The sequence below is a fragment of the Cyprinus carpio genome, chromosome B22, assembly GCF_018340385.1.
Source record: "Cyprinus carpio isolate SPL01 chromosome B22, ASM1834038v1, whole genome shotgun sequence".
NCBI classification, from domain to species: Eukaryota; Metazoa; Chordata; class Actinopteri; order Cypriniformes; family Cyprinidae; genus Cyprinus; species Cyprinus carpio.
In genome coordinates, this window is record NC_056618.1 from 25173554 (window position 1) to 25199132 (window position 25579).

General features: G+C 37.7%; 1 protein-coding gene across 1 annotated transcript in view; it reads right to left on the reverse strand.

Moving 5' to 3' along the window:
• The window catches only part of ssbp4 (single stranded DNA binding protein 4), a 63032-nt gene that overhangs the window by 24534 nt on the left and 12919 nt on the right, over nt 1–25579 (reverse strand). The window contains exons 3-4 of the mRNA XM_042749552.1: nt 24119–24180; nt 17450–17534 (exon numbers count right to left, since the gene is read on the reverse strand). Coding sequence (XP_042605486.1) covers nt 17450–17534; nt 24119–24180 — 147 coding nt within the window. The remainder of the gene's footprint in view (nt 1–17449; nt 17535–24118; nt 24181–25579) is intronic.

Consider the following 25579-nt stretch of genomic DNA (forward strand, 5'->3'; position numbering starts at 1 on the left):
TCGTACAGTGCTACCTGCACTCACCATCTCCACAAAAAAAAGCACTTTTTTAATCCATAGTGCTTTCCTACTATGGTACTTTTTTAAATACCCTTTGGGTTATCTGCTGCATGAACAAAAATATAAAGCCAAAGCAAATGATGAGTCCAAAGTTAGATAATTAGGGTTTTCAATATTTTTTGATTGAACCAACTGCAAAGGAAAGAAAACTTCAGCAGGTATAAACGTATTGGAAAGCCGATGTAGCCAGGTATATAAACCTTTAATCCCCCATTAAAAAAAAAAAAAAAATTCAGCAAAAATGTAACAGAGCAGACTTGTTTTCCTGATTAAAAAAAAAAAAATAATATTAGTTGCTGAAAGTTTGAATAACCCTGGTTTAGAGAACTCTAAATGAAAGTCTTACTGTCTTGCTTTTTCGTTCTGATACCCCTGGAAATGGAAAAATGAAGAATTTATACATATTATTATGAAAACCCAGTAGAGTAGCATGCTTCCATCACAAATGATTAATGTGAATGCCTCATAATCTTGGCTACTTTATGTCTGTAATCCTTTCGGCTAGGTGTGTTAACCTTTTCCCTCTGATGAAGCCCATTACAGAGAATAAATCACACGCCAAATGAAAACAAATGATGTGACCGAACTGTGCATGGAGTAGGAAATCCCTGATCACTGAGGCCCCCATTCAACAGCATTGATTAGCTTCCCAACCAAAGTAGCCAGCCAGAGGAACTAAACGCTCTGAATCGATGCTACTTAGCAGATTACTGACCAATCTCTGCTTCTCCCTTTGACATTAAAGCAAAATTCAAATTCGAAGGAAGTGACAGACAACCAGCAACATGGTTTTCAAACATATAGCTATAAGGTGCTAGAAACTGTATTACGTTAATCCTGACCTTATTTTAATTCAGTATATTGATTGCGATGCAAAAACAAGCCAACGAATTGAAGGTGCTAATACCACAGATCAACCAAAACTAGGTAGAGTTTCTGCGTGTTGGGGGTGGACGAGGGAGGGTGATTTAACACCCTCCAATGGTCCCAAAGCACTATAGTATTCTGCATACACTACACAAAGTTACCATGGTGACAAGACCCAATTCTAGGCCCTGACCCACGAGGCATATCCAGCCAGTACCATTGTGTTAATCGAAGCTGTGCCAATCAGAAATGGACTAGTGTCTAGCTATGTGAAAATATAACTCGCTCTATCAAAAATAATTTTCCTTATAATTTTAAATTGTTTTTTAAACAATCCGTGTGCTTACATTAAATCGCCAACATAAAAATATAAAAAGCTAACAAAGGAAGAAAACAAGCTTGTACATGAGACAGAAAATCTGTTTTTTCTCAGGTTTTGACATCTAAATGTAAAAAGACACAACTAAGACATACACACTGTTTAAGGCATAATAGGTTTATTAAACCTAAATGGTGTAAGACGAACACAATGTTCATGAGAGACTCAATTTTGTTTCAAACATGTGAAGCATTTCCAAATATGAAATAAATGTTTATTTCTGTTGTATACATATCTGAAATTGTATACATTTCTGCAGACGGTATGCAATGTTGAAACTGAAAGTATGCGAGCGCCAGTGTGTATTTGTGCATGAACCTGCGATGAAGAGGAGGGGGGTTCGGGGTGGAGAGAAAGAGAGATTTTGGTTCAGCTGAACCTCATTAATTCAGAAATGGAAATCATTTCTGCATGGAGCACAGGAAAGACGAGAGATAGCAATAGAGAAGGAAAGTCTGAGAGAACAAACAGGAGAGAGAGCAGAGGGACATTCAGAGAAAGTCGATATTCCTCTCTTTTTCTCTTATCAGGAGTGCCTACAGTTTGCCAAAAATATCTGATATTAGAGCTTATTTTTGTTTGCTGCATTAGGGCTATATATATTTTTTCAATTAATCTTAGTAGGGGGTGGTATGACCCTATAATGGTGTTAGGTATAATATAGTATATATCAGAATCTAGTTATTTTCTCCAGAAATTCGACCCCAAAATGTTTCACATATCACATAACTATTAAAAAACTACTTTTCAAACCAATAAAATTTATTTAAACTAACAAAACAAACTAATAATTATTATAATTTTTAACATAAAACATAAGAAACCACCTAATAATTATTATAAGTTTTAGCCATAAATTTAAGAAAATATTTGTGGGGTAATAAATCTAGAAAAATAGTCATATTAGACATATAATCTCGAGTTTTTGTAATATCACAAGGGTCATTATGATATATCAGATCTGTCTTGCACATCACAGCATGTTATTAAACCATTATAACGTCATAAACTGTGAACAGCAACAGATGTCAAAACTATTAATTTGTAACACAACCAGGCCAAGAAATAATTATAAACCAGAGTCATTTCAGTCAACCATAATAATTCCACAGCCAAATAATTACATTTGTGAAGTAAAAGCCACAACAGGAAACATAGTATTAATATCAGAATTACATTAATGTTTTGACGCCGAGCCTAACGCATATCGTTGTTGAAAAATCAAATTTGGCAGTCACAAGCTTTAAATTAATTAGTGCAATTAAACACAATTTGCAGCAGTGTCAAACTCTTTGTTTTGGGTGGGCATTAGCGACACGTTGGGACGCTTATTACTACAAACATTTACTTTGCAGCATGCACTAATAACCTTCCGTTATAAATCAGCGAACAAATTAAAGAGACAAGGAGTTGAAAATGTGCCATGCAACAGGAAAATGAATATATACTAAAGCAGACAGAAGCTGTATTTCAACCAAACTAGTTTAGAAATGAAAAATGCAAACTGCACTGGTGAGAAACATAAAAAAGGTCCATTCCCAAAAAATCATGCATAATTTACTATAAAATAATTTATCAAATAATTAGAACATAAACACATTTAAACCAAAATACAACATTATTATTAAAAATCAAAATTACCAAAAACAAAAACCAGGTGAAATACATCAACAAATATGCAACTTTTTGAATGATGAGCATGTGAATTCTTGGAATCAGACCCAGATTTAGCTACTAATTACAGGCAAAATAAACAAACAAAATATATCAACAAACATAATGAAAAATATGAATAATAATAACAATAAATAATATAATAACTCTAATAAATTCAAAATTGTAAAATAATAAAAAAATAAAAAACAAAAAAAAAAATATCACACTTTTACATATATAACTGTGAATTTATAAATAATTATATTTGATAAAAATGATATTCTAAATGTACAAATGTTTTAAAAAAATTACATTCTAAATGTACAAATGTTTTCATTTAATTTCAAAACCAATAACCTCAAAATAACCAACAACAAAAAAAAACATGAAAAAAAAAAATCAAAAAAATAATAAATAAGGAGAAAAAGAAAAAAAATAAGTGAAAAGCCACCTTCCCCAGCATTTGATCTGTCCTGAGCCTTTTAGTGACTCTCCCGTCTTGTAATATGGGGCAGCCTCTAATCTGACAGTGCATCCCTTGGATTACAAAACCCTCTGACAACACCACTATCACAGCCTCCACAGACCCCCAAAATCAGGTCAACTGCCCCTCCCCCAGCCTCTTCATCACACTCCTCTTCCTCAGTGGCTTGCTTCAGGAAAAACATGACAAACTGTCTGTGCATGCTGTCGCAGTTATTTCTGTTTCTTTAAAAGTGTTAATATAGCATTGACTGATCATGTAAGTTGCATTTACAGTTATAATTTGGTTGCTAATTGCATACGCAGACATGCTAAATAGCGAATACAATTCAGGTGACTAAAATCAGATTGGATTTTTTCACACAATGATATTAACAGAACATGATTATCCATCACTACAAAACAGACTGAGGGAAAACCAAGGCACCTGCACATTTGGTAAACAAAGCAAGGTCAGATTTTCAGAGCAAGGTGTGATTTAACAGCACAGACACCAGATTTCTGATATTCATCATAAGAATCCGTAAACCCTGTCACACCCTTTAGACCCAACAAACATAAACAGCAACACACACTAAGTCTGAGGTATGAGACCAAAAGAGAAAATAGTGAGAGGATGAGAGACTGATGAGACAAAATGAAGATCAGACGTAAGAGATGAAGGAGAACAAATGCCAGTGAGCAAAATATCTGACAGATACGGCATAAACATCTTGATAAAGCCATCTACGCTGAAGAAACTAAAATCTTTGTGAGCTTTCCCTTTGAGAAGTATGTATGTGGCATGACTATAGAACAATGTGGCATAATGCATGAGATTAACAACCAAGCAATTTAATCTGAATGTAGGTGAAGATAAAGAAGCCAAATTGAGTGTTTAAAAGGGAGACAACAATGCACAAAAGCACAGAGGAGAGCATCATAACTCAACAAAGCAGCTGTGGCTTGAACGCACGCAAACACCCACACACACACACACACAACACACAGAGGGGCTTGAGCACACCTGATCAGCTCAGAGACAGATGCATCTTTAGCTCTGTTAAAAAGATGATAAGAATTCAGAGCAAACAGACAAAAAAAAAACAGTACTAAATTATTACTATATTGATACACTATGGTATTTAAATTGTACTCAAAGTTACTTTAAAGTATACCTCGGTACATCAGAAAAGCAGGGTAATAAAGCAATACAGTATTGCCATCTGTTAGCAATGCAAAAAAAAACAAGCAAAGAAAGCAAAAGGGTGCCATGGTGTCAGATGGTAATACCATGGTAAGTTTGGTCATTTTTGTTAGCGAAAGTTGCAAGAAAAAAAAGTGCTGCTTTGTTACTGATGAAGTAGCAGAAATATCATAATATTCTGATGTACGCCATAGTACTGAGTGATTACCATATTTAACCCTCTACATTGCGAGTAAATCACTCGCATATGCGACTAAATATTCACCTGGGTGACTAAATGATGTCTGATATTAGCCAATGGCTAATATAATATTAGATTTTACTCGCTAGCGTGTGAGTTGGAGGCTAATTATAAGTTATAAGCACAGATGTGTTTTCACTCGCCGAACACTCTCTGACTGAGAGCTTCAGAGTTTCACTCTCCGCTTACCGATCTTTGATATTTTCAGTTCATCTGTATTTGATGTACCGTAAACTCTAGTGTGAAGACGCACGACTCGCCATCACTTTTCTCACACATGCAGCGAGAGAGAGAGAGAGAGAGGGAATTGACGCGCTACATGAAAACGATATTCTTTGTTGTATTTTCCTGTCAAAATAACAGCGTTCCTTCAGAATTCTTCAGCTTTTAAGAACTGCCGGGTTCTCTGGTAGTAGGTGGAACTAATGCGCAAATGACAATCTCATTGGCTGGCGCTCACCTATTATCGTCCTTGTTTTAATTTCAGCAAATCAGTTCGAGCGAATGCACACAACCTGATTAATATTCATGAATCCAGCAGCTCATTGATCTTTAGTGCGTTTCATATTGTTCTTATTAGCAGAATTCATATCATTATCTTTTCAGTATCTTTGTTAATTTTTTCCCAATTATTTTTTTTTTTTTTGACCACCACCACCAGTCCGAAGTTCAGTTAAAATGACTAATATGCATTCATACATGGTTATCAAGTTTTAATTCTAACTACTAAAGTTCTATCATTAAATAATACTTGATTATCATATTATAATGCTTGACTGGCTGATGTTAAGAGTGTACTTTCAGATATTTAAAAAACTGTGCCATTTTACAAACATGTATATAATTTTTTTTTTTTTTTTTTTCTCATCAGTCTGGCGAGTAAACTAGAAAATTTACTAGCCAATGGCATTTCAAATGCCAAGATGTCCGTCGAGGGTTGATATTCATATACGAATAGGGTTGGGAAACGAGAACCGGTTCTTATTCAGAATTTTCTTATTCAAAATTTTTACTCAGAATTTTCTTTTTCAGAACCGGTTCAGTTTTTTGAAAAGAACCGGAACCGTGAGCAATTCCTAAGTTTCAGTTCTGAAAACGGTTCTGGTGCGACACGTGACCAAGTGCTGTGAGCAGCATTGCACCAGCATTTCCTGTAAACGATGTCACAAACCAAATAACAGAAATGCCGTCCTGCCTCTTTAATTACTGAGCACATTGTTTCCAATGACATGCACTCCACAGACTCGCCACGTGGCGCCGCATCGTGTCTTTAACTGCCGAACACATGTTTCCTACGACTGTACTGCACTCGCGCCTTTGATAACTGTGCACGTCATTTTGTCTGACTGTACATGTACTGGCAGCGCTTGCTGCCACTAAATCACATTATATTTGTCCCATGTTTTCATTAATATACATATTGACTTCAACTTGGGACCACTAAATAAACAGACTGCTATTGTTATGCAAGTATGAGGGTTAGATCATTTACAGGTCATTTCAAGAGTGATAAACAAAGTGATAGAAAATATTTATTTTCATGCATTTTAAATGTTTAAAAATGTGGAAACCACTCATTGCATCACACCATCTCCTGACTGACATTATTATTTGTAAAATAGAGGCTTTATGGAGTGTGTGTATACATGGTTATATGTATAGCAGTTTATATTTCATTAATTTAGGGAAATGAACAAGTGTCTTAGCCCTCAAGGAACTAAATGAACTACTTGAAAAGCAAAATGTTACTGATAGTGTAAAAAACATCAAAACATATTGAACAAAACAAAACATGAAGCAAATGCTGATTGATGGACTAGCATTACTCAACATTACTTACTTTTTTTAACAGTTGTTAAATGATTTTAATGGAACCAGAATCAGAACCGTTAGGCGGAACCAAAAATTTTTAACGATTCCCAACCCTATATACGAATTAACAATTATCAATATCCATAGCATTTAATAAAAAGAAAAAGAAACAAAAAGACTAAAAAAAGAACAGTTAGAAAGGAAAAGAAAAAAACATCAAGGTAATACCACAGACAAACAGCAGAAAAGAACAAAAGAGGGAAAATACTATGGTACTGTACGTGTAAAAAGTCAAGGTGATACGACAACACTGACTTTCTCAGATAGAAAAAAAAGATAATGCCATTGTACATGTCTAAAAAGTAATACTATAATACTCTTTTTCAGAAAAGAAAAGAAAAGAAAAGAAAAGAAAAGAGAAGAAAAGAGAAAAGAACCATGTCAAAAAGTCAAAGTAATAGTACCGTGATAATCAAGCAACCGTACAAGAAAGCAAGAAAGAAAAGTTACCATGGTACATTTATGGTATCAGATGGTAATACCATGACACTTTAATACAGGCTGTCTCCACAGTACTTCAAAGAATATCACAACATTAACATGGTACTTTTTTGTGAAAGCAAGCAAAGAAAGAAAGGCTCTTGTGAAATGTTGAGACAGTGAAAGCAGTGAACGTGGCAATTAAGACATGTAAAGAACCATCCCAGTTAAGCCCCGTCATTCTGTCGCTGGGGCAGCGGGGTACAGCTCTGCCAAGGTACGACTGGAGGCAGGTGCGGACACGGCCTCAGAGGTAATCAGCCGGTCAGTGGGGAGCCATTTTGACTTCTAGTGAAAGCCTTTGGAAGCACATGGCATAAAAATAATAATTACTCTGCATTACGCTCACTGTCTGGGAATAGACCCACGGCAACACAAGACCGAGACGATGAGCCGCTGCGTCTTTCACCAAAGCGTAGTATTGTGTGTGCGGAGGTGAAAAGTGGAAAAATAAACACTCCACCAAAAACAAATAACGTAATACACACTCATACAAACTGACACTGAGAATAAATCCAATCAACAATGCTAGTTTTGTGGCTTTTTCCCCAAAATATTTATAATACTTTTGAAACTTGATCCCCACAACACAACTAAACCACAAAAAAACCGATCCCGAGCAAATGGACAGTTTTACTTCGTTGCGCCAAGTCGGCACTTGAAAGCAGAGTGGAGAAGGGTGGCCCGCTATGCCAACGGTGCCAGACGTGGTAAATGCCAGCTGAGGGACCTGCTAACTTGACCTCGCAGACACCAGCGCTGCCCACCGCTGGTGCAACAAAGAGGGACGAAATGAAATAGAAAGACTTGAAATAACTGTGGTATCCCTTGATTCACACCCCCTTGCAAGGTTATGAGAAAAACACACCACTGCGGTCTCTGTATTGACACTCGCAGAAGAACCAGATGGTTTATTCGGACAAAACCCACAGCAGTGCAAACAGGAATCTGAAGCGTTGCGCAGAAAGCAAGCAAACACCTGCCGCTTCTGAAGAATAGATCAAGACGGAAGGGCGAGTCAGTCAATGGAGAAATATTTCATTTCATTGTTTGCCCTAGTTCACCTTGATAACCTTCAATGTGAAGGTCACCAAGAACGCATTAGCCACGAATGCTTTCATAAACCAAAAAAACGAAAGATGGAGGTTCGAAAACGATTAGATACTGATGCCATCAGTCCTTATAAGTCCTTATACTCAAATTAATAGTACAGGAGCTTGGACCATACACCTATGTAAAAAAATCTAGTTGTTTTGAACTTTAGTTGTGTTTAAAAATATTTGCGACTAGACTGTGTGATCACCCAACCGTATGTTATGTAGCTTAAAAACTGAGGGCAAAGTGAGAATTATCAATAGGTTTGCAGTAAAATAATAATCTTTAAATTATTAATAAATAATTATTTTCAAAATGATTATTAAAAACTTCATGATTTTGTTTTAAATATATTAGCAATCATTTGTTTTGCTTGAATATTCACATACTGACTATTTATTCATAACACCATGGTGATAAGCAGTAGTGTTAATTTTGTCTGCCACTTTTTATTTAGTCTCAGACTGTTAAATTAATCTTAGTCCTGTGTCAAATGTACTTTTAAGTTATCATATTTAGTCAAAATTGTCCTGTTTTTGTTTAGCCAAGTTTTAGTCGGCTAAATTGTACTTTCACCAATAAGTACAAATCAACAGAATGTGGGCTCATTCACATGGTTTATTTTACCTCATCTAGCGTACTGATTTATTACATGATATTTAGATATTATAGGTTCTTTAATATGTAAATAATATCAAAGACTTAGATATGTACTTTGTAGAAATGTATAAACAAAAAAATATTATAACAGTAAAATTCCTAATAGTAATTCCAACAATTCCTAATTCAATAACGTTTCTCTATTAAAACAGCGGTTGAGTTAGTTCATTTATTAGGCAACCACAAAAGCAAAAAGCTCTGATTTGGGGATTTGAACTCTTGATATCTGGCAACCGCATACATGAAAGCTCACATAGTAGAGGCGTGTACAGCGGTCTGCAATAATATTTTTTTTATATATTTGAATCTCATCTTTTATCTTCAACGATATTGCATGTTGATATAGTCAAGTTATCGGATATTGACCTTATTGTCGTCTCATCATAGTTGCATCTTAGTCATGGGGAAAAAGCTCTTCAATGAACATTTTATCAGTTTTCGTTAAAATTAACACTAATAAGTAGTAATGTTTTAAGCGACTGCCACTAGGGGGTGAAACGCGACTACAGTATGCTAATGTCAGCGAAAGTGAAAAGACCATAAATTTAGCTGGCATTGATAATATTTGTAGGTTATCAGTCAAAACCTAAAGTAATGTTAACTGGAAATCCACATTGCACGACAGTGGAAATGTTGCAACAAAATCTGCAATGTTGCCTGTGGAGAATCACCAGTTGTCTTTTTTTTTTCTTTTTTCATTTAATGCCTGTAATTCATCCAATTTTCTGTGAGAAACGAGTATCTCTGGACCTAAATCTGGGTTGGCCAGCCATCTTCAAAGTAACAACGGAGTTTAGATCAAAACAGCACTAGGGAGGGAGACTTGCAATTGTAGGAATTCAGACGGAGTTAAGGTCACACCTCCTCCAGACAGATGACATTTAAATTCCATTTATTTATTTGGCAAATGCCGCCTCACCAAAGCAACTTACAAGAAAATGCATATACTGCATCGTGACAAGTGCTTCAACACACATTAAAAGGACACAAAGCGGTACCAACAAGCCAAGGGACAACAAAAACAGCGCTAATAAGACAAGTAACTATGGTACAGGATTGATAACATACAGGTCACTTCTTCAAGATGAAACAAGGCCCTTCCCTTAATTTGAAAATAAATAAATGACCCTCAGACACACCTGTCCCAAAATAAAAAAACAAACAAAAACTCAAACAAAAAACAAATGTCCAAAATAACCACACAAAAACAAACATCCCTAGACAAAACAAACAGACCACATTTCACACTTGTTTTTAAACACAACACGCTCAGGAAAGTCATAAAAGCTTGATGAACTCTTTAAAGATAGAAAAAGGGTGGTAAAAGAGTAAAAAAGAAAAAAAAACATATTTCCATGCTGGGTTAGCTGGTGAACAGGCATAACTATGTTAAACCTGACAAAACTAGAAGCTAGTTGTGAAGCATGGTATTGGACACAAGCATGCTAACATCTCATGCTGGGGACCAGCATCCGAAATAAAACATATGCTCCTCTCCTGGTGTTTCTCAGCTGGGAAAATCAACAAAGAGGAAGATGAAGGTGAACAACGACAAAGCCTTTGAGTGAAAACGTGTGTGAGTCATTGTTCGTTCCTTTAAGGTTTATTCCTTTTTGTCATCTTTCAAAAAGCTGGTAATTCTCATTGAGAGCAAGAGAATGGGAGGCATTTTTGAGAGATTTAAAATGAAAAAGGGCAGAAACTGAGCATTCGAAAGGGGAAAAACAGACAGGTGAACGCTAGGGCAGATGATGCAGGGAGAACAGCTCAGACTGAGAGGAGAAAAGCGGCACGTAGCTCACATTCAAAATCACAGTCACACATTAGTCATCAGGACCACCTGGAAGCAAATGAAACAAGAAAGACGAAGACAATGACCAATGCTTATTCACTTTCCACTTTTGAAACACTCGGATATATTAAACCACCTGTTCCTCCACTCATCTTTTCAATGACGCAGAACGCTGCCAAAAGATGCCGCAACGAAAAACATGTTCGTCTGTCGCCCTTCCATCCTCTCCAAGCTTTCCGCCTCGTAAGTGTGTCATTGAGGAACGCTCACGTCCGTCATGTAGGCATATGTGACGGCTGAAATCGGTGTTAGTTATGTTCCAATTTAAACGGTGTAACAGAGCAACTCAAGAGTGCTGAGGGTCAAGAAAAGGGCCTCCATTATGTACTTGCAATGTTTCTGTCAGTATGTGATGGGTTGGGGAATACCATCTTTCAGAGCGTAACACTTGATGGAGCAGACAGGTTGGGTGACATTAAGGATATCCAAAACTATGTTTTTTTTTTGTTTTTGTTTTTTAAATGGACCAGTTAGTAGGTCACCTGAAGTATTAATTAGTCTTGAAAAAAATCAAGTGATACTTCGCCCAAAAAGGTTTTTCCAAATGTGCATGACTGTCTATTGAATTAAAGTCAATGGGGTTTTGGACCACACTGACTTATCTACTGAACAAAATTTAACTTTGAAGATTTTCTAAAATTACATATTTTGTGTTCTGCCTAAGGCAGAAACTTACAAATTTGGAAAGACAAGAGGCTGAATAAATGATAAAAAAATATATATTTTTTTTTTGGTTGAATTATCAATCTAAGGAGGCCTTGAATAATTAGGCTGTTTTTGGGTTCGCCTGACCTGGTTCTTCTGGGAATTTACATTAGACAGGTTCTTGCTGGTGATGCTTAATATATTGGTACCATTCGCCTTTGTTATTGTTTTGAAAATGCGAACGCTTTTTTTTTTATTGGTGAAAACTTACATATTGTGCCTTTAAAGGTGTTGTATGTAGGTTTTTGACTCTACTAAAGCATAAAAATACCATAATATGTTTGCAGATATTTAAGAAACATGCTAAGTTAACACACTTGTTTATCTGAAAAACAATGCTACAGTCAGTTATTCTCCTTTGAAAATGTGCATTCCAGGCTGGAATGTCAGTCTCTGTTTTGGTTTGTGAAACCCACCCACTGCCAGTTTACCCAATTGTATTACAGCAACCCGGGTTGCCAGTTGGTGGAAAACACAGCATATTTAATCTCATTCATCCTCAAGTGCACTTGTTCCTGTTGGTGTCGTCAATCTTGCAATCTGCGTGTGCATCAAGTCTGAGGAGGGGGGCCGGGTGAAAAAAACCCTCTCCAATATTTTGAATTCGGACTGCAACACCACCTAGTTCAACCACTCGGTGTCAATCTATCAAAGTCAATGTAGACCAGCTACTTTTTGGTTACCCACATTTTTAAAATATCCTCTTTTGTGTTCAGCACAAGAAAGAAATTAATACAGGTTTGGGACAACATTTGCGTGAGTAAATAATAACAGAAATTAAATTTTTGGTTGAACTATCCATTTAATGACAAGCAGCCGCATGTTTAGTCTCCTGTCCCTTTAAGAGCTGCAAGTATCTAATACACAGGAAGTATCCTTTTTTCTCTCACCTGTTTAATTTCATTTAGACATAACCAACTATGTTAATATGTGAACTTTGTGTGTTTTGACCATAGACTGTATAAAAACATGGATGTAGTGTCCGTGACATCACCTGTAGACTCCTGAAGAGTGTTTTTGAAGCTCAAAGTGTGCAGAGTGGGCCGTCTCCTTCTTGGCAACGCATTACCACGCGACTCTCCCGGACAAACGAAAATGGGCAAAAAGGCGGGAGCTAGTTGCTGAAGCCACGCCCTCCTAGCTCGACGGCAGTGTCAGCAGCGGCAATCCACCTGTCACTCATGTGGCCACGCGCTTAATTATGCAGAACTTTAAGGCTTAATATAATTTAAACGGATGAGTTATAAAAAAAATTCACCCCCCTCACAGTTGTCATGAAGGGCAAAATTAGCTATATAGACCAAACTCATATTTTGCACAAGGCTGTAAACATGTTTTTTTCTTCTGTAAAGTTGGGCATTTTAACATGGGGAGTCTATGGGATTGACTCCCTTTTGCAGCCAGCCTCAAGCGGCCGGTCGATGAATTGCAGTTTTAGTCACTTCCTTATTGGCTTCACGAGAGAGAGCGGGAGGTTGGCGCTTGGTTTTGACATTATTAGCATGAAAGATATCTTAATCCAATTATCAGGTGCTGTTTTTAGTGCGCCGCGCGCTCAGTAAAAGTGCACATCAGAACAGAATGCACATTAAATGTTTAAAGGTGCTGTATGTAGGATTGACACTGAGTGGTTGAATAGGTATTGCAGTCCAAATTCAAAATATTGGAGAGGGTTTTTTCACCCGGCACATCCTCCTCAGACTTGATGCACACATAGGTTGCCAGATTGATGACACAAACAGGAACGAGCGCACTTGACGATGAACAAAATGAAATAGACTGTGTCTTCTGCCAACTGGCAACCCGGGTGCTGAAATACAAATTAAGTAAACTGTTAGTGGGTGGGTTTCACAAACCAAAACAGAGACAGACATTCCAGGCCTGAACGCACATTTTCAAATGAGAATAACTGACTGTAGCATTGTTTTTCAGATAAACAAGTGTGTTAACTTAGCATTCTTCAAAAATATCTTAAAACAAATCTTATTTTTATGCTTTAGTAGAGTCAAAAACTTACATACAGCACCTTTAACAGGCAAGGCTTTAAAGCACATGCAAATAATGCACTTTTGTTATTGCGAATTAGTGCAGTGTCCTGTGAGAGTAACTCTAACGCAGAGTTAACATTTGATGTGAATGTACAGTATATTTTTACGGCGGCGCCAGAACTGCAGCTGATAGAATGAGCACTATAGCACGATACTATGATTTTTTTTTTTTTTTTAAACAGATCATGGAGACATTTTTATTGTCTGTATCAAAAATCGTCATATTGCACACCCCTAAATGCCAGCATATATACAATTTACAATATCAGTATCAATAACATAAATACAATATCAACCAATATGTGGGCTAGTGGTTAGAGAGTTTCACTCCTAACCCTAAGGTTGTGGGTTCAAGTCTCTGGCCGGCAATACCACGACTGAGGTGTCCTTGAGCAAGGCACCGAACCCCCAACTGCTCCCCGGGCACCGCAGCAGAAATGGCTGCCCACTGCTCTGGGTGTGTGTGTGTGTGTGTTCACTGCTGTGTGTGTGCACTTTGGATGGGTTAAATGCAGAGCACGAATTCTGAGTATGGGTCACCATACTTGGCTGTATGTCACATCACTTTCACTTTTTTTCACTTAACAATATAGATAAATTTATATTAGAAAAATAGGGCTGGACAATATATCGAACGATATGACCATGCGCATCTCGTCGGTAAAGCCGGTTCCATGATTAGCGGTAAATCCCCATCACCTGCTTTCAAATGGAGCTGCAGTTAATACACAGAGCCGTAGTTTACTGACAAGCTACGCTATATCGAGTTCATTATCAAAGGCGATTCATCTTCAATAATGAACTCGATATAGCGTAGCTTCTCAGTGAACTATGGCTATGTGTATTAACTGCAGCTCCATTTGAAAGCAGGTGATGGGGATTTACCGCTAATCATGGAACCGGCTTTACTGACGAGATGCGCATGATCATATCGTTCGATATATTGTCCAGCCCTATAGAAAAACTGTTAAAGTTCCTGAAAATCTCCAAATTAATAATGTGCAATTATCACATGAACATCAACAGACTTTTCACAGAACCAGGATTACCATCTAGATGAAACTGAAAAAGGCACTATCTGAAAAAAAAAAACCCGACTAGGCCCCAGCTCTGACGGCAATCAAAAAAATAAAGATCTTTCAAGTCACTCACCAGAACAATATTGTTATGAACTCATCTGTTTACAAGCAACTCCACATGCAAAATTACATGACAAATATGCAAACCTTTCTGCTGGTGTAACTTAATACTGAGGTTTAGACAAAGGCTCTGACAGGAGACAGACATCCATTAAACTACCATCAAATTTGAATAAATCATGTACCACTATATCCAGCTTTCCCTTCCTTTCCTCAATGTTTTTCTCTTTTCCCTTCTTTCTATTCAGTAAGCGACCCTAATATTGGACTAAATGCTGATTTCAGATCCTCTATAACTGAGAGTAGCAATCAATAGCTTGTCTATAAGTAGACTGAAGTATTTCCAGATGACCCTGTCTTGACTGTTTAAAAGCTAGGGTGTTCTGTTCTGAATGGTTGATATGTGGTTTCTTGGTGGCACTAGTTGCTGCATGGATTTGAGGAACTGGCTCTCCACTTCTGGGAGCCCAGCCAGAGTCACAATCCTATAGCAATCCTCGGATTAGTTATGAACCAGATTCCACAGATCTCAAGATTTGCATTTTATATCCCATTATCTTTCCTCCCAACTGGAGGACTTACTCGCACAAAGTGCATCACTGGCCACTTGAGTAAAAAAGAGAAATGAAGGGTAGACAAAAAAGAAGAGTCAAGAGTTTCCCCAAATTCCACCATCAGGAAGTTTACATACAAAAACATAATAGTTTAATTCTACGACTGCAAAAACCTAGTCACTGTTGAAGCCCTGACTTGGAGAAGCCAATATAGCTAACTGCAGCGCTGACAGTGAGGAGGATTTGACTCATGGGAACCCACTTGTTTTTCTGCCCCTGATCCACTGACACGCTAGGGAATGGGCACTGTTATCAGCCATGCCTGAGATAGCAGGCTTGATGGGGCAGCCGGTCCACGGGGATCCCAGAGCTGAAGTTAATCAGACGGAGACAGGTCTGGAGTGACCCATGGGACCTCCACCGCCTCCTCTTCCATCTCCACCACCCCCATCACCACCAAAACTCACGACCTCCACCGTAAGACTCTTCACACAACATTAGCCTGGTGTCTACAAAAGCCTCAAAAACAGACAGAAAATAGCCTCAGGTTTTCCAAGAAATGGCCAGCCATTGGCTCAAGAGTTGATGCCTGGGGAAATCGCTCAACAGCACTGAGTAACCCTCGAGGAACGAACTTGACATGTTCACTACATCCTAGCCCAATTAATAAAAAACCCAAACCCAAAATTAGTCCACTGGACGCAACATTCAGAAGGCAAATGGAGATTAATAGCCTGATGAAAAGATTTGGGAAAACATTCGAAACGGGGCACAACACAGGCCGGATATTCTCTGACCTCCTGAACTTTGCCAAGGGTTAAAGGTCAGGGGAAACCGGTCATTAATCCTCAGACTAGAACTCGGGGGCAGGACATCTAAGCCTTTCAAACTCACAGAGTCCCTGAGGTCCAGTAGCAAAGCCTAGAAACTTATCTGGAGTTTACTTAGAAAAGGCCACCGAGCATTTCAAACAGTCAATTGGAGCAGACAGCCTGTTTCACCATCGAGCACGGCTGGTCAGTTGTGCGGAGGAGGGGGTCGTCAGAACACTCATTTCGACAATCCCAGGTGTCCATTGGGTGTTAGAAATGATTAGGCGTATAGATTAATTGAACACACGTCAGACTTAATTAAGCATGGCGTTTAATTAACCATGTAATTAATCTTATAGAGGCCATACACAGGCATGCAAATTCCCACGAACTTGTAACTGTTCTCTGCTAGCAAGTCCAGTAAATAAATGTTCTCTGCTAGCAAGTCCAGTAAATTAACTGTCTGTAATAAGAAAAGACGCATAATCCCTTTCATGACTCAAGCCCCGAGATCTGGCCCAGGTGAGACTCCAGTGCTAGCAGTTAGTGGTAAATCATAGTTACTTTCATATAATCTTTGACATATTATCCTCCTCTGGAACGTATTCACGAGGTTTTAACACTGCTAATGTGGCGGGTAAAAGATATTTGCACAATTTATATTTGACGCTAAAGTTCTGCCAAAGAAAACATGCAGAGTGGGAAAGAGGTCCCAGTGTACTCTGCAAATTGTAGATACAGGCGCTAACACTCAAACTCTTAAAGACCAAGCCCAAGAGTTGAGCAAGGGTCAGTGTTTGTGGTCACATTAACATGGTCATTTGCAATTGGAAAGCCGTGTCAACAAAGAACTACACTTTTTGGTGGAGCTCAAGGGTTGTCCACACATGCTACTCCAGTTCTCCATTACTAACTTAAAGGTCTTCCACGGATCAAGAGGTCAAAAGGGTCATGGTGCAGACCCTTTAAAGGGGCCCAAGATAGCCCAGCCAACTCTTAATCCTGCAGCCTTAAAAGGATAGATCATCCAAAAATTTAAATTGTGTCCATCACTTTCTTGTTGTTCCAAAGTTCTGGCCACTGTGCCAGAACTTTATTAGAACCAAAGGTGTATCCTGGTACGTAGACAATGAAGCTACCATGATATTTATAGATATCATGAAATTTTCAGTGATAAAAGTCACAACCTGGGTGAACGTATTTATAGCACATGCGTTCTATCAAAATGACCCGAAGCTTAAGATAAACAGCACAGGTAACTGTAAACAGACAGTAAACCTGGCCATTTGGGTTTACACAGTCACCAACAGCAGAACATCAGGTTCAACCCAACCCCACGGTGGATAAAATAGGAACTCACATAGTCGTGGAAAGCCTTGGCCTCGCTGGAATGTTCACATGTCTCCCGTCGATCTGGAGCTGCACAGTACAGATCCCAGAATACACTGCAAAATAAGGCAGAATAAACAAAGCTGAGTATCAAATACATGGGTGAACTTCACCAAACTAAACAGCTGCTATACTAAACACCAACACGCTGTGGTACACTTCACATCAAGGCTATGTGAAAAATAGTACTGAATGGCATGGTTTGTTCCAGGCCTTGTTGTTTTAATTTCCCCAATTAGCCTAGTCTTTACCGAAAATGCTTTTTGTTTTTTTAAACAGAAAAGCTTGTGCTCAACTGTGATGCAACTCCCCTACTCACAAATAAAAACACAAAACTGGAGTTGTCATTTACAACCCTTTTTGTTCGGTTTAGCATTCAATATAATTTAATTCAGTGGCTTTTCACCATTCTGAGCTTTTTTGATGGAACAACCGAAACTACTAAGAAACAAAATTCAAAGCAATAAATTTATAACAGTGATAGATTTTTATTTTTAACATCCAAACTAATTTAATTTAGTTTTTGCCAGATTGAAAAATTGTTACAGATAACACATCTAATAAATCACAATACAAAAGAGAGGGTTTAGGGGGCAATGAAGATTTAATTTTTCTATGGTGTAAACGTGCAAAATGGTTTCAGATCAGGCATTGGCTCCAGCACACTGTAAAAGGCACGTCAGAGTAAGAACAGAAGACTGATCTTCTTCAGAATCACACTCAGAAGAACTTGACAGCTTCTATCAAAGCTGGGTCACTACAATCATAACCCCTGGATAGCTTCCCACTTTATGAGGTGTGGCCTGTAAGTGGCTAATCAATTAGGCTTTATATTTGTTAATTAAGGAAATACAGTCCTTAAGGACTGCTAGGGGGAGCAGGTTGCACTCCAAATAGTCCCTTAATTACTTCATTGAAAATAAGTACCTGTTAAACAGGTCGGCATTAAACCACTCTCACTCTTTAGATATTGATTTAATGGACGCTTCATAAAAGCTGCTGAAGCAGGGCTTAAGAAAACGAACGCAAGTTGTTCCATCTTCCGAGGCAGCACTTTTTACCGCTGTGCATTATTTCTGCTGATGTAACAAAATTAGACTTCTGTTCTGAATGTGGGAAAAAGCTTACGTTTGATTTGACAGATTGCAAAAAGGACAAAATAGGCCACTCACAGCACGGCGACAGGTCAATGGGGCTAATCAGTTTCCACCCATTTCATATATCTTGCCGTGGAAACCATTTGACGGATTTGTGTTCGTGAGCATAACACAAAGGATAGCTTATGACAGCTTTCATAAATCACTCACTGTTTATGGGTGGAATAAGAGAGCAAGGTTAAACAACATTCAGCTCATCAGACTACAAAAGTAGAATAACTGCGGCAAAAATCAAGTCTTTCGATTTAAGTGCAGATTGAATACATACTTCTTAAAGGGAATAGGTCAGCCAAAAAAATTAATTGTGTCATCACTTACACAAAATTAAATGGATTTGGAACAAAATGAGGGCGTCCTCCATGGAACATAAAAAGAGAAATTTTAAAGGCCACACTGGTTGCCCTTTTCCATGAAATCACAATGAATAAAGACCTTCAAACTCTTAAAAGGACACAAAAGTACCACAGAAGTATCATAAAGGTAGTTCATATGCAGAAAAATGAACAAAACAATTTCTGAGAACTGCATGAGATTCTTAGATTCAAAATAAACATCAATACACAAATAAAACCAAAATAACGAACAACAAAAAAATAAAAATTCTCTCATGAACATCAAAAACAATAAACATTCAGTCTGATCTTCACACAAGGATATCACACAGATATAAAAAAAAAACCTTGTACAGTATTCTTTGGAACACTTATGTAGCTTTTTTTTTTAGCTTGATAGCCTTAGTCCTCTTTCACATCAAGATATTCTTCAAATATTCACCTTTGACATTCTACTGAAGAAATAAAGTCACACATATTTGTAAGAATTTTTGGGTCAACTGTTCCTTTAAAAAGCGGAGGTGATGAATTTATAACAATGGTGAAGATCTACTCCACCTAAATGAGAGGAGGAGTAAGCAGAGGCACAAAAGACGAAAAAAAGGAAAGACGACAAGATGCATTACAAGAATCATAGATAAGTGCGTAAATGAGTGCTCAGTAGGAGGTACCATACATTAACACCTCACATCCTATAGAAGCCATAAACTAGGAAACAAATAAAACAGGTGAAAGGAAGGGAAAAGAAAAAGCAAGAAAAGCACTTTGACAGGGAAACGTCATGCCTGTTCTTCGCCCTTCAGTCAGTGCACAATAAAGCCAGGCAGCATTATCATATCTATCAGCTGCCGTTAAAGAGATTGCAGCTTTGTCGGAAAGCTGCTGGAGGGAGACAGCAGGACCATCTCAAATCCAATCAGGGTGCAGGGGAAATGAAATAAGACGCCAGTTACACTTTGTTACTAAAAAGCCGCAACTAGACACACATCAAGTTGGGGAGGAATGGAGAGCACGAGCAAGTCACGTTCAGTTACCTTGACTGCAGCAGGAAAACTGGTTTAATGCTTGTGTACTCTGCATGAACCAGGGGCGATTCTAGGATTTTTTTCAACCGGGGGCACAAGAGGGGTCACGACTAATACAGAGGGGCCAATCTTATGTTGTGTATTTATATGCAGAACTGTAGATATCCAAATCATGTAAAGTTCAGTAAGCTTTAAAATCAGCAATAAACAGTGAATAATGGCATTTATTCCCTACTGAAAATGAGAACAGTCAAATACAATTTGTATTAACTTTTATACTTTTCAGAAGTGAGAAAGTGAAATAAGAGAATCCAATCTGTGAACAGAGCACAACTCACATGAAAATAATAAACCTCAACAATGCTTTAATGCAGAGCTGAATGATGAGTGGCAGTTGATGGTCATAAGTTTGGTGAGAGAGTGCTGTGTGTGTGTGTGTGTGTGTGTGTGTGTGTGTGTGTGTGTGTGTGTGTGTGTGTGTGTGTGTGTGTGAGAGAGACAGGAAAGCCTGGCCAATCCATGACACATATGCAGTTCAAAAAATAAATTACTTAAGATTTTCCATGTTATAAAATAAATTGTGAGGAAAGTTTCTGTCCATATGTAATGAAAGTCAATGGTCATCAAAACCTGGATTTGTTTTCCTTCGCCTTTCATTGTGTAGATAACTATAAGGTTTACTTTATTCTTCCAGTTATCAATCAAGATGTTCATTATAAAAAAAAAATGTAAATAACCAAATACATTTACTTAAACGTCTCTGAAAATCAGAATGTCAGATACATAAGTTAACAGATTCATTAATATTTTGACTGAGATGTCACGGGGCAATGACCTAAACCACTGGATTCGAACACTGGTTGCCCACACATGCAACAGGCCTGTACATGTACACTTCCTGCAATACCACGTCTCCAAAATTTTTCCTTTTGATAATAGATAATATAAGACAACATCCCAGAACAATAACTTCTAGTGCCTCAATGTGAAGTATTTTGGGTAAAACAGTATATTCAGCAAGAAACATATGTAGGAGGAAGTAATTAAATGGTTGGGGAGCTTACCTATTAAAATGAATGAGAGTTGGTGAAAACAATGCCTAAATAGCCATTTGGCAGTTTTAGACAAATTATTTACTTTAAGCCTAGAAACATTAATCCATTTTTGGGCCATTATTTTGATTTTGTCTTGATTTTAAAAACATGCTGCAACTACATATAAGTACTACATAGAACTACATAGAAAACACTTGTTAGAAAACTGTACAACGTCCATGCAACAACACAAAGATGTCACCAAACAATATTGAAATGGACATCACATGATCTCTTGATTAAACCAATACAATTATACAAGAGCAAATATCAAGTGGATAAATGATTTTTTTTTTTTTTAATTCAGGTCTGAAGGGGTCCATTTGTTAACTCACATATGTTTAAATCAGCTCCCTTCAAAAATGCAAAATTTTAAAAGTCATTACCAGACCAAAAAGTAAAATCAGCATAAGGTATAAATCAGCTGCCTTTTCATTTGCAGGAAGTCTTTTTAGACTGTGTTAGAGGAGAAAGATTATAAAGTAATATGGATCGTTTAAAAATTTGCTGTTTTCTACCTGTTTTAATTTACATCCAGGTCAACTTAATATGCACACACAACCATATTTTTTTTTGTTTGTTTCCTGCGTTAACACGGTTGCACTTAAATGAGTGTATTGGAGGTGAACACTTCTGTGTAGCTTTTCTCTCATCTCTACCAATCAAAAAGAAGGATGTCAGCTTTAGGCCATCTGAAAGTAAATCAATGTAACATTTCTATCACTCGACTTTCTCCTTTCTCACCAGACATCGATTAAACGGATGTATGTGCAAGATAAATCGCAAACGGTCATCCTTTTTTCTTTTTCTTTTTGCGATCCACACCTGCACCCCAACCAAAACCACCACCCCCAACCCCTTGCTTGCCTTACAACAGATGTGGATGACTGCCCCGCTCACCAAACTTTGCCCCACCCCAGAGCCTGGTGCTACCATTCAAACCCCCTTACAACAGGAAACTGCTCTAGACAGAAGGGAAGAGAATGCAAAGGTGGGGGTAGTGGAGAAGGAGATTTGGCTGTTTAACACAAAGAAGACTGGAATGCAAGGAGTTAATCCATTTGAGGGTTCTTCCGCAAACAAAGGACAGGCCTCCAGACAAAGGTTGGTGGGGGTACGCACAGGGGGAGGGGTTGGCTTTCCCTTACCATCTGGCCCTTTTGTTTGGGGGAGGGGGGGTTGGTGAGAAGGGCGGTGCTTCGTGGCCCCTCCGAGTTCCTTAAACCCCGACACGACCCCCCTCCTCTACATGTTACAGCTCCAGACAAACGCTCCTCCAATAGTGTCAACACCATACAGGGACCCTCCAAAACCTACTAGACTCCTAATAATCTCACAGAGGGAAGCCAGTAATCCAAGATGGAAAATAAGTTGAGTGTGATAAATGAACACACTGCTCTCTGTGAACCTGATCTACACACACTGATCTTATTTTTGAGTAAGCTAAAAACATAACGTGAATTCCAGACAAACATGAGAGTCTCCAAAGGACCCAAGTCAGGATAGACACCATATTTCATTTGGATCCAGTGAAATAAGGTCATAATGGAAAGGTGTACAGTCTGTTTGATTGGTTGTACTGTTGTGTATCTTGGGCTCGATAGTTCAACAGACAAAATATTAAAAATAAGTCTTCTGAAAAAAAATACCAGAGGACAAAAAAAAAAAACCTCCAGGAAACTAGGGTTCCCTGCTGTAAACAACAGCTTAGATGAACATGAATTTCCAAGCAAGTCCAAACTGGTTTATGGCAGCTTCTTGCTAGTCTAGCTAGTCCACTAGCTTAGCCATGTTTTTACTAGCAAAAAAAAACTGGTTCAATTCCTGAATTAAAATTTTCTGATAATTTACTCATCCCATGCAGCTTCAAAGGGCTCTTATCTAGCAAAACAATCAAATAATTTCCTAAAAAATCAAAAAAAATCAAATATTAAATATAAAAATGAACAAAGATGTATATTAAATATAGACTAAAATTATATACTTTTTAACCACATATGCTCATCTTGCACTAGCTCTGTGATACACATGCACGTCTTCATGCATTGCTTAATCACACTGGAAAGGTCAAATGTGGTTAGTTCTTCATCTGTGTATTCTGGTTCAAAAAGTAGGGTGGGGCAAAAAATACTTTCTCCTCCAACTTTTTAAAGTTTGACTTTCTTTGGACGTTCGCTTTGTAAACACTGGGTCGGTACTTCCACCTACATCACACGTGACCTTTCCATGTTGACTACATAATGCAATAAGTCGAGCTAGTGCAAGACGCGCATTTGTGGTTGAAAAGCATAAATAAGTATTTTTTTTTTTTTAGAAAATGACTGGTCATTTCACTAGACAAGTCCCTTATTCCTCAGCTGGGATCATGTAGAGCCCTTTAAAGCTGAAATATGGACCTTCAACCCGTTGGTCCCTGTTGAAGTCCACCATATGGAAATTAAAATCACGGAATGTTTTCCTCAAAAACCTTAATATCTTTTTGACTGAAGAAAAAAACATTTTTGGATGACATGGGGGTGAGGAAATCAGGCTCAGGAAACTTTCATTTTGGAAGTGAACTACTCGTTTACCTATCAGAGTCTGGGTTCTCTGTTGGTTGACCAAAGGAAACTTGCTGTTTAAGTAAGCTAAGAAGCCTTGTAGACACAATCCTGGTTTTTCAACAGGGTTGTGAATATTGGATCTTACTGAAAGGACTGTACGTCGACCCCTCACAGCCTATTTACGTAACTAATTCAAATTAAATATGCCCTCTATCCTGGCTAAGGTTCACAGAGAAAAAGACCAATATAAGAACCTGTCTTGAAATCAACCAACAGTCATACATTAAGATCTTCAAATCCTTCCAAAGCATTTTACTCTAACGTCTGTGTATAAAACAGGCCTAATATTGTATGGCAACATACAGACACTGTCTACTTCCAAGAATAATGGACCAGCGTTCATTAAGGCTCCTCTACTGCTGCTATCAGCTAGCATGGCCATACCATCAGAGAATGTTAGGGGTTTTGAGTTACAAGATCGATACATACCACCACCATGAGTGCAGGAATCCAGGAGGCTCTCCTAATGTGATATTCTTCTCCCATCGGATCTAAAGAGGTAGAAACAGACAGAGAGAGACAGAGAAAAAGAGGTCAAGTATGAATAGACCAGGTTCACAAGGCATGAACTACAGTTAAAAAGCTCCTTTACAATTTTCACACCAAATCAGGTCACGTTCACTCTCTCTTTACAGATTACACCTACTCAGCCTACCACTGTAACGGATGGTACTTTTCCAAGCAGACATATCGATTTTATAACATGCCCTGTCCATAACTATGCACCCAAAAAGCTGATGTGCATTATTTTGTGTCTCCCTGATGTAAGGGACTGATTAACAATGTTTTAAAGCGTGTGTGTGTTTGTGCTGATCAGTGCAGAGCTGTTTTGCCCCTTGAGGTCCAAGGTGTAAGTAGAGGGAGTTTCAGCAGTAATTGTGAGGTGGCAAAAGGAACAAGCAGGTGACTGCTCCCTCATTAAGCTTCAATGCACAGGTGCGTCCTCCTGCTGTGTACCTGCCTGGGCCGAGAGACCTCCCCTGTGGTGTACAAGTGTGCCTGCACTAAGGTCTCGAGATCTGACGAGCGTTCGCCTAATTGAATAGCAACGGCGGTAATGACGACTGTCGACTGCACGCATGTTTGACGCCCTACTGCCGTTACAAAAACACTAAAACGTTGGTAAACACAGCCATCTGTTTACTTGTTGACTCTTTAATATTTACTTACGGTGTACAGTCTAATTTTTCATGCATATATGGCCTATATTCACCTTTCTAAAACTATGTTATTGGGTTGGATTGATAACTATATTTTGTTGTCAATACCTAATGCAACAAATAAACATCCTCAGGCAATTAAAATGCAATTAAACTATGACTGTCAATAGATTTAGTAATTATCAATAAACTAGAATAAATTACTTTGCACTTAACGTCAATATATTGCATTATTTTAAGAAAAAAAAACGACAATGTCTAAGTGTAGGGTTCAACAATTCAATATAATGACACACGTGTATTTTTATTTGCAATTTGTAAATTTATGCTCAAATATATTACTTTTTATTTCAACGATGCACAGAAATTACAATTTAAACTATGAAGATACAACCTGCAATAAATAATAATATAAAATTTTATGATTACATTTCATCATAAAAATTAGAAGTCAACCAATTTATCAATAACACTTTATGGACACTTTTTACTACAGTCCATTTGTTTTATTAATTAATAATTAATGCTGTAGGAGTATTGTTCATTGTTAGATTTTTTCATCATTTACCAATGCATTTTTTAAATTAAGTTTTATGTTATTATTAGTTCATACACTATGAACTAACATGAATGATCAAGTTATAATTAATATATTATTATTTATTTATTTAAAAAGTACTGTACAGTACATTTTCATGACTTTTTATTTTTGTAATAATGTAAAAATTTT